General features: G+C 29.8%; 1 protein-coding gene and 1 long non-coding RNA gene across 5 annotated transcripts in view; one reads left to right on the top strand and one right to left on the bottom strand.

Annotated features, from left to right (window-relative positions):
• Positions 1-9,082, bottom strand: part of LOC135123727 (titin-like) — a 31,553-nt gene extending 22,471 nt beyond the window's left edge. For 3 of the 4 annotated variants that reach the window (XM_064048587.1, XM_064048588.1, XM_064048589.1), the window contains exons 1-2: positions 8,876-9,080; positions 6-336 (exon numbers count right to left, since the gene is read on the bottom strand). In XM_064048587.1, the coding sequence (XP_063904657.1) occupies positions 6-333 (328 nt within the window). In that variant the 5' untranslated portion in view covers positions 334-336; positions 8,876-9,080. Of the gene's footprint in view, positions 1-5; positions 337-8,875 lie in introns of all 4 variants that reach the window. The other variant, XM_064048591.1, reaches the window with a different exon arrangement.
• Positions 1-10,499, top strand: part of LOC135123733 (uncharacterized) — a 57,178-nt gene that overhangs the window by 11,201 nt on the left and 35,478 nt on the right. The gene's annotated exons all lie outside the window — the stretch shown is intronic.

Raw genomic sequence — 10,499 nt, 5'->3', positions numbered from 1 at the left:
CTAACCGGTAACTCTATAAATGTCATCTTTTGTGGGCGATTCGGAATCCCTGATTTCTTTGGTCTTCATGCTGATAAAGCTATGATCGGCCAAAGAATCAGCATGAGTGGAAGCCGAGCAAGACTTGCCTTCAGTTGTTGTGGTAGTAGTCCTCTGGATGTCAGTACTAACCTCTCCAGAATTGTAGAAGTCACGAAGTCGAGCTTCCCTTAGCTTGTACATGTGGGCACGTATTTCTTTCTTGCGACCAAAGTCTTCGGTATCTTGCCACATTTTGCGGAGGAGATCTTCATCGTTAATGAGGGACACGTCCCCCGACGTTTCGACCGACATTCTCTAGTGAAGATTAAATAAATGACTATTAATATAATTATATGATAAATTTCTACAAAAGTTGAATAAGACCGTTTTGTTGCTTATTTCGACAATAGATTCGCCAAAAATGGTGGAAAATAATCAACTATAATAGATGAATGATGTTAAGCTGAGTACATATACCTATGAGTGTTGGTTGTGTGTAACAACATAGGTGTGGAATATTCAAACTGAATTTGCTTTAAAATTCTATTTTATTATATTGTTTTCAGAAAACAACAATATTATAAAAAATTAAAATGTTGATGAATTTTATGTTGTTCCTAGATATATTTCTATGGTAAAAGCTGTACGATATAACTTGTTCCTTACAAAGGTAAAGTATTCAAAACTTATCTAATAAAATATCTATTAAAAAAATGTTCCTGTTTTTAAAGTCTCTCAATTGAAGTTTTATACAATGTAATTCCTTCTAAGAATGGAAAACGTATATCACATCTACTGAATTAAACGAAACAATACCACTAACAATTTGAAAAATATGGTTATGAAAATGAAAGATTAGCACAACAAGAATAATTGTTCCGCTCAGAAAGCTTCGTAAATTTTTTAGTAGAAGAATATAAAATAAACTTTCACAGATATCAGAAAATTTGGCATTAATTAAAAGTATATGGATAGTTACCGAAAGTAACGTAAAAGAAGAAGATATTTTACATTTTTTCAGATATAAAATAACAGCAAATAAGTAGATTGTTGAAAGTTAAATCGAAACAGAAATAGTTAGAAAACAGGTGCTTAATGATAACGATTTAACAAGAATATTTTTGTCTTGCCAACGATTATTAATGGTAATAAATTATTTCAAATTTAATTTTCAGTACCAAAGAGTTTACTGTCAAAATTATATAAGCCACGTTAATAAGACTTTAGACTTTAATTATCATATAATCAAGTGAAAATTTGAGTATAATAAGAAATAAGAATTTTTTGAAAGATACATGAAGTAAGTTTAGATTTGTTAAATTGTCAACTTAGAAACGAACGACCATATGTTGTAGCAATACTGTCAATGTTATTTACAAAAAGGGATTTAGTTAACATAAGGCATTACCGCTAGCAATAAATCAAGGTAAAATGTATTAAGTGGTTACGTATTACTGTCTTTTATTAATGTCACAGAATGTATAGGCGTTTGAGGGTTAAGTTGTTATTAATTGACCGCCAAGAGTTGGCGAAAAACACATATTTTTATGTCACACTTGACCATCACATCAGACGTGTTATGTCGATGTTTTTATGCGTTTTTAAGTGTTTTTAAATACAGATGCTTGCATTAATATTATTTTTGATATTTCTATCCTCGGCTGAATTGTTTTATCTCAAACGACGTCAATTTTTTGGCGTCTGTTCAAAATCTATATCGCCTTAAATAAATAACGTTGTGTTTTTAAAATTTTTCTAGATACAGTTATGTAAAATATGTTTTCATACGACGTATTTGTGCAAGGGTATGCTTATCTTCTAAAGACTTCAACGTAAAATTTTTCTGTCAAGTAGCATCGTTTGTTGTTAATTATTTTTCAGATGGTTTGTAAATTTGAATTTATCAGTGTATGATTCACAAGATTTTCACAGACTTGTCCTTCCTACACTTGAATAATACAACAATAATTGTTAATAAAAGGTAATTATAAATAAAAATGAACTGCCTACATATCTTTAAAAATAAAAACGGTGCGTGTTATGAACTCTAGTAAGTAAAAAAATAGTTGGCAATGAAAGATTCTATTTTAATTGTGGCATCTTTATTAGGGTCAACAGTTCTATGCTTCTTGTTTCCTATAACTAAGGTTGACTTTATAAAAATAGATTGTTCGAAATAGTTATATTGTAATTTAAAGTAGTCACACAAAGGGTTATTACAACTAGGTGCTTATTTGGAAATTGCAATGCATCTTCCTATTCGTGATCATTTATAAATGAATGTTAAAAAAGCGTAGATCACTATTTTTAAATTAGACGGTAAACTTAGATTTAAATACTATATCGCCAAAAACGGCTTCAAATATACATTTAGGTACAAATTTAAATCAACGTCCGTGTTAATATGTATCGGACATATATTAAAAAATGTATAACTAAAAATTATTATCCAAGCAGGTGTGAAGTCATTCTGTAGGTATAAATATAGTGCTGGACATAAAGTAAAAAGTTTTTTTCAAAATTCTATAATGTCTAATGCTTAGAAGTTAAAATACGAATTTGATCGTGATTTGACAAACTGAAACACTATAAATCCCTTAACATTGTAGAGAAATGTCAGGTAAATACTGAAAATAATATTTTCATTACTTCTCCAGTTTCAGCAAATTTGAAAATACATTTAAAATTGGAGAGTAATTGGTTCCGTAGCGTTACAGATTACCTGTTACATAAAACTCGATAGTGCGAAAAAGAGGTTTCTCGTTTCCGTCTGTCTGTCTGTCTGTTTGTTGTTGTCAACTTTTAGATATATGTTAGGAATACGCCTTCCCAAAATTTTGTTATATAAATCGCATTTAAAATGTATGAAATATTGAGTCTATGCTTGTTATTCATCAATGCATCCACATTATTTAGAACTGCTTATACAAAGTGATTAAAAAATGAAGGAAGGAATTTATTTTATTAAATAAATCAAAAACATTTTTCCGATAATTTGTGAATGCAGTCCCATTCAAATTGATGATATACGTATCCTTGTTAAAATTTTGATGACGTCATCAAATTTTTTATGGAAAAACTCACTTAAAACACACGCAGATAATACTTCTTTACCTGTACCTATTTTAAAAAAATTTCAGTCGCAAAATCCACTAGTATAATTTGTCGAAGAAGCTGAATTTGTTAGACTGTACTTCAGAGGCGAGGGAAGTTCTGTTTAATACTTTCCATCTGTTTTTTAGATTCCTCAATCTACAATTTATTGCCTATATGCCTAGTTAATTCCAACGGTTTCAAAGTAAACTGGTCTGAAAACTTCATTAAAACGGTCAATTTACATGTTAAGTACCAAAGATATATGATTAATTCTGAAATTTTTCAATTTATTTTAACTAATACGAATGCCGATTTATTTAATACTGACAAAAAATACTGAAACGATTTGGTAGAACATTCGTTATATTGTTGTATATTGCACATTATGATTAGATAATTACATTTTAGATTAAACATTAACGATACTTTTCCGTTAATTATTATTTTGTCTCAAAATAGGAACTGAGTTAGTTTTATGAAAATTATTAATTTATGGCAAAATAATACAATGTTGATTCAATTAAAGTTTTTCGTTACAAGCGAAAAGGTAATAAAGTTTTTACTCGTACTACAAAATTGTATATAAAACAATTTCCCAAATACAAAAACTGATATATGAACAATTTATAATATATGTATTTAGGTGTGTGCTTGCTAAATTTAACAGAATTTATCTTGATTCGAACGTGAAATACATTTGTTGTACAATAGAGAGTTGTTGTTCCTTTGTTTACTTTCGTTATATATATTTCTTTATATATCCAGCAGAATAGCCCATTGATTCCGACACTATAGTATGCTATAAAATAGAATCAGGATTATATACTTTGAAAGTAAGGAGCAACCAAAGGAAAATTTATTTTAAAAAGTCCGTTTGAAGATAACATTTTTAATAACCGAAAACCCTAAAAAGCTTGACAACGTTATCATCATTTTAGATCTGTTTCTAAAAATTTAATAATCAAAATTTCCGCTAAAAATACTCATTTAGTAAATCTTAATTAAAATTCCAATTTCATGTAAAATAGACATATATTTCGGTGTATGTGTTAAATTACTATTTCTTCATTTATTGTTAATTAATTGTGCAACACCTGAATGATGATAGCCAAGGATTCGTGCGATGTGTCATGTGCCCACGATTGCCAGATTTCAACTCAATTGTTATTGTTTGGCAAATCGTTCTTTATACGTTCGTGCCTGTTCCAAGAACATATGTTATTAATTAATATTATTATTATTATTATAACTAAAACAATTTTCTTATTTTATAATGTAATAATACACTTTCTAGATAAGACTTCATTTTGTTTGCAGAAACTTTTGAGAAGATCCTATTCCATCGTAAGCAGGAAATAATGAAAAAAGTATAAAAACATTTATCAGTTCTTAAATTAAAAACGTTGTTTGCTCATGCGCACTTTTTCTGGCGCCGTTTATGACATGCATTGTTTTTTTTTTTTTTACTATTACATACACATTATTTTTTGTCTAGCGTTATTTTAATACCGTGATTTAATTTATTTTTCGTACAATTGCGTAAAACCTTTCCATGCTAAAATTTGTTTGGAAAACAAATTAAATGATAACTCTTCAGCGCTGTTGTGTTTTTAAGCGTTATTTAAGGGTAGATCTTTTATTGACTTATTAAAACTAAACTTCTATTAATTCGACGAATAGTGTCAAAACAGGATTCAGTGCTAAACGCGCGTTTAATAAAATAGTTTTTCTTTCAGTCTTTATTTATACAACTCTTATTACAACTTATTAAAAGCCACCTAGTTACAAGAGTGTGGCATTTAATATCTTGATTATTTTTCACATCTGCGGAAGCAGTATGTCATGGTTATGCTTATGTATGACTTAATAAATACGTTGTTTGTCGTTCATTCTTCGGAGTTTATGAATTTCTAACAATGTAATCTTTTCTTACTACATTTTACTTTATTTCGTACGATTTCTCTACTCGTTCTATGCCTTTATTTGCTCATAATGTTGATAAGTAATCCATAGTAATTTAATTATGAAAACTTTGTGAGAAATGAGCAAGTTAAGAGCAAGATTAACAACTTACAGGCAAAATATTAACACACAAATGAAATGTAGGTTAAAAGATTTATCGAAGTTTATTTCGACAGAACTTCCCTCGCTTCTGAAGTACAAGTCCAACAAATCCCGCTTCTTTGAAAAATTATAAAAATTAGAGTTTGCGATGTTTGTTTTGTGATACCTCTATAAATTAAAGGGATTGTGCAGATTACGCAAGTACGAATAATATAAAATATACCATGTGTTTCTTTTATTTGATACAACCCTTGTAATTTTGTATTTTTTAAAATAAAGATATAGTTCTTTGAGCAAATTTGTACCATTTTAAAAGATCACTTATGTGAATAAATGACATGAGTGTTAATTTTTCAAGATACTAGATTGTCATCAATAAATATGAATTTTTCGTCTATATTATTGAATGACGTTTTTAGCACTGATTTTAAAATATTGATTTTTGTAAAATTAGAGGTATTGTGCAGATTACACAACTACGAATAATATAAAATATACCATGTGTTTCTTTTATTTGATACAACCCTTGTAATTTTTTATTTTTAAAGATAAAGTTCTTGGAGCAAATTTGTATCATTGTAAAAGATCACATATGTGAATAAATGACATGAGTGTTAATTTTTCAAGATACTAGATTGTCATGAATAAATATGAATTTTTCGTCCATTTTATTGAATGACTTTTTAAGTACTGATTTTAGAAGATTGATTTTTTACAAAAATTAAAAAAAAATTAGATGATGAAAAATATGTAGGTACATGCGCTTTCTTTGACAATTATGCACAAGAAAGTTTCAACCACTGCAAAGATTTGGTGTTGCTACAAAACTATCGACAACAGTGTTTTGATTATGGAATTAAAACCTATAGGTACATAGCTGACGTCACGCATATTACTTGAGATAGTACAAAAAAGGTTGGGCAATGGGCAGTACTTAAAAAAAGAAAATGTTAGAATAGGGAAAATAAATACGTTGAAAAATACTAAAGATTGTAAAACAAAATATCCTGATAATATAACACCATTTTTATTTTTAAACAAAACATATTTTGACCAATTGCACGTATATAAATAAACGCTGGGGATTCTAACAACAAAAACTTACAAAGGAGCAATACATTGTAGCAGTAATGTTACTTCCATACTGATGTTTCCTCAGTTCAACTGAAATGATTTAACGTAAATTCCATCTTACACTCGACGAAACAATAATTATGCTAAATCCAGTAAAAAGGTAATGCAAATAATTGTTCAAATAATTTCAAAAATAACAACATAATGTGAGCAAATCATGTTTCGCTGTTCATCATTAATTTAAATGACTGTGAAGAAAGTAAGGTAAATAAATAATAATAATTTATTTCTTTTTGTTTTTATAAACTGTAATAAATCGACACATTATTGTACATCCTATAATTTTTGACCCAGGCATTTTGTCGAGTTGACCATTTGGTTATTGTCATGGTTACTGGTATCGCCATAGTTTAAAAGTTAATGAACTACACAAATTACTGTTACAATTTTTTGTTAAAATTGCGAAATGTACTATCACCAAAATTATATGGCAATATAAAAATAAGCAAATTGGTTTTAGCGTCTACTTACTCTCAAGCATAGAGAAAATGTAACCGTTACTTTACATTGAAAATCTATTGCTAGATCAACTAAGGACACAATGCATTTTCGGTAAAAAAATCTACAATGACACAACAATACATATTTTCTCCACCCTAAAATTGTGCTTTTAAGAAACAACAACGACAACATCGTATACTTATATTAGCTATATTCTTACTTCCTAATTAGTCGACAGTTACAGTGATATCACAATTATTAAATCTTTTGTTAAAAAGTATATTTATTATTGTTAATATAAACTCATAAGTTCCAAAGTTTATAATCTAGTTATGAAGCTTAAATCACAGAAAATAACATTACTTGTTTACTAAATACTTTTTAATAATGCGTTTGTTTATAACGAAGAGTGCCAATTTGATATCTAAATGTCCTACAATCTCTGTAATTATTTATTAAATAAATATTTTTGCTTTTAGGCGTTTTACCTTACCAAGTTACCATACTTTCCTCTACTATTTTATAATAAGATACTAATATCAATGTAAGGAAATCGATGTAATGAAAAATAATAGTTCAAATATGATTAATTACTTCAAAAATAGATATTTGGTCTATGCATATATTTTCTTTAGGATTGGTTAAATTGTTTGCTTTAAACGGGCATATCTTATGAGTAATACATTTTCCTTTACATAAATATAATCAGTCATTGTGTTAGTATATAGTGCAAATAGAAATATTTTTCAGTATACATACTTTGAAAAAAGATAACTGACCGATTTGAACGCTATCCAACCAGTTTCTTTTTTAACTCAACTGACAGTCTTTTAAATTAACATAACAATTAATTCAAACAAAAACGAAAAAAAAATGCAGTTCAGTTCATCTTGAAATGTTTACAAAAACAACTACCATAATTTTTAGTTTCATTTAATTAACTGAGTATTTACATATTCGTAAAAAAATCCGCAATTGTAAATTAATCTTTTTTTTACATTATTGCATGATTCACAACAGTTTTTTTTAAGATAACTATAACATTCTGCATGTGACATGTAATATGTTTTGAATCCATAATCCGACTCATTTTGAAACTGGAGGCGGGTTATCGGCATGTTTGTACTACCATAAACTCTCAGCAAAAGAAAACATAATATCCCATTTGTTATATAATAGTATACCTTTTCTTTCTTTAAACAACACTTTGTTTATTAATTATCGAGTAAAGTAGTCATAATGAATTCGTCACTCCTCGTCATAATCATGAGGTGCCGATGATGAAAATGGAAACAAGCCGCGGCTGCCCATTAATCAGAATGAATGAGAAGTTTCATAATTGTCTTGTCTTCGTGTTGAACTAAATAACAAAACATCGACATATTTGCTGATGAACAGTCAAGAATTGCGTAAAGTTACCGGCCATGGACGTCTGGAAAAGTGTAAATCTATACCGTATATGGTTGTGGCCAGATTTGGATAATTAGGCTGCAGAGAAATAATGCCCCGGGTGAAATACATCGAATTTGTCACAGCGGTTCAAACAATAACAAATTTGTGTTTATTATGTAACGAGATGACATAAAGGTGAGCTATTTTTAACTTCGAAAATATAATCTGTGGTAATTTGCATTTCCAATCTGCATACATTGCCTGGCATCTGTGGCGAAATTACTGCAAAAAGTTCCTCGTAACTTCTAAATTTCCGCGAATCATAAAATTTTATACCCGCAAAAGGCAAACATTTCGAGTTTGTTTGTAAACAAACACCCATAAAAGGTAAACCTGCAATCGAACATGATGTCAGCGCAGCGTAGGTGCGATGTCACTAATGATCTCAACTAAGACGGAATTTTGAAAAAATTTTTGAGTTGGTTTTAATGAGTCACAAAGGTAGGCGTTGAACGAGTTTTGTGGGAAAAATACGATTTATCGATAGACATGGTCAGAACAGAGGTGTGATTTTATTACGATTACGCCTTGATCGTGCACATGGTAACAATTTGAAGAAAAAATCTAACCGCAAGTGTTATCAGTGCATTTGAATTGCGGCAATGTGTATGACACAGAAAAATTTGCAGAGTAAACACAATTTTATCACAACAGAAATGAAACTTACCAGAAATGAAACTCAGCAGGTGTTAAAAAATCACAACACAAGAAAAAAATTTTGAAAAATCACCCAAAAAATAAAGTCTGAGTTCTCGCAAAAGTGATAACGAGGCAATATTATTATGTAGAATTTGCGCGGTTGCCGGTGGCCGACTGACTGGTTTGTTAAAGAACTGACCATGAAGGTGGGATCTTCGCGAGGGACACCCCGGCGTGGTCAGCAGACACCTCTAAAGAGGTGCCCCGCTCTTATTGTGACGTCATTCCTGCAACTGGCGCCCACTCACTATCTTGCATTCTGGGACGGTTCTTTTTTACGCTGCTGATCTAATGGTACTGTATTTGTTCGAGCCGTGTATGGGCTTTTGCGTTATGCACTTTGTCGTTTATGGCGAAGATGAATATAGCGTTGTATTGACGCTAAATTCTAAAAAAAAAAGAAGTAAAACAAAGATTTTTTTTTTGTAAATTAAGAGAATCTTAGTGTTTGATGGGCTGCAGCAACGTGTTAATAGTTTGATAGCCATAATAAAACAAAGTCAAATTACGCTTCAAGTATTAGCTGCAATTAAGTCACATTCTTCCCTTACATGTTACTGTGCTGCAGGCTCCAGTAAGCTGTATTCATTGCAATTCATTAATTAAAGTGAATTACAAACATGTGTATGTGCAGAAGGATAATGTAATCAATGAAATGTAAATTTACAAATTAGCTCAAATGTATATTCATGCTAAGGATGTTTTAACTGTGATAAATGGCAATTTTTCATATTTCTAACGATATAGAAGAAGGTGGAACAGTTTATAGTAGAAAGGCAATAAGAAATATTGTATTAGAATTAAGTAGATTAAGTAGTTTGAATTCGAACAGTAAGTTTTAAATATTTGTTGCGTGGCGCCTTTCCATAAGTATTTGTGAGCTGCAAGTTATTGATATTTTTGAGATTTTTATAACTTTTAAAGGTAACTTTCTAAATAAAATTTAATTGTGCACCTTACATGTTACGGTATAGGTCTCATGTACGTACTACACATGTTTTATTTACGGTTGACGTGAGCATAATATAATATGGGAACGTTAAAATATTTCTCAAATAATAAGTAGTTTACACATTATAGATAAGTATCACAGAAAATTTGATTTATCAAAAATAAATTAGGATAAGCAAATTACAGCTTAGAAACAACTGAGTAATTTTTTGACTTTTTTAGGAGTATTTTTCTACTTTACTATGTGGCTCATACAGGAAAAACTGTAGGTATATGTTTTTATATTTTTAAATCTTTTTAACTGTAAGCAACAGTGCCAATCTGAAAATATAGTATTTTAGGCTGTATATTGGACTGTGAAGATTAAATTGACTATAGTTTCATTACTTTCGAAGGGTGAATAAGAAATTTAAAAAAATCATGTAAGGAGGGATAAGCCGGGATACTTGAACAAAATGGGTTCTCTGCAATATTTCGTAATTGTGTTAAAATGCATGCATATGTTGGGACCAGACTTGTCACTCACATTCCTCTTTAAATATGTACGTGCTATTAGGTCAGGTGGCCATGTTGCTACATAACAGCGAAAAGCGCATTTCCCCTCAATTCGTTAGAATTTTTCTGACTTGTAACGTACGTGA

This window comes from Zophobas morio, unplaced genomic scaffold, assembly GCF_036711695.1.
Source record: "Zophobas morio isolate AGI-343-1 ecotype UQ-CSIRO unplaced genomic scaffold, CSIRO_AGI_Zmor_V1 ptg000006l, whole genome shotgun sequence".
NCBI lineage: Eukaryota > Metazoa > Arthropoda > Insecta > Coleoptera > Tenebrionidae > Zophobas > Zophobas morio.
Note: the sequence above shows the minus strand (reverse complement) of the source record. Positions and strands in the feature narration are given on the sequence as shown.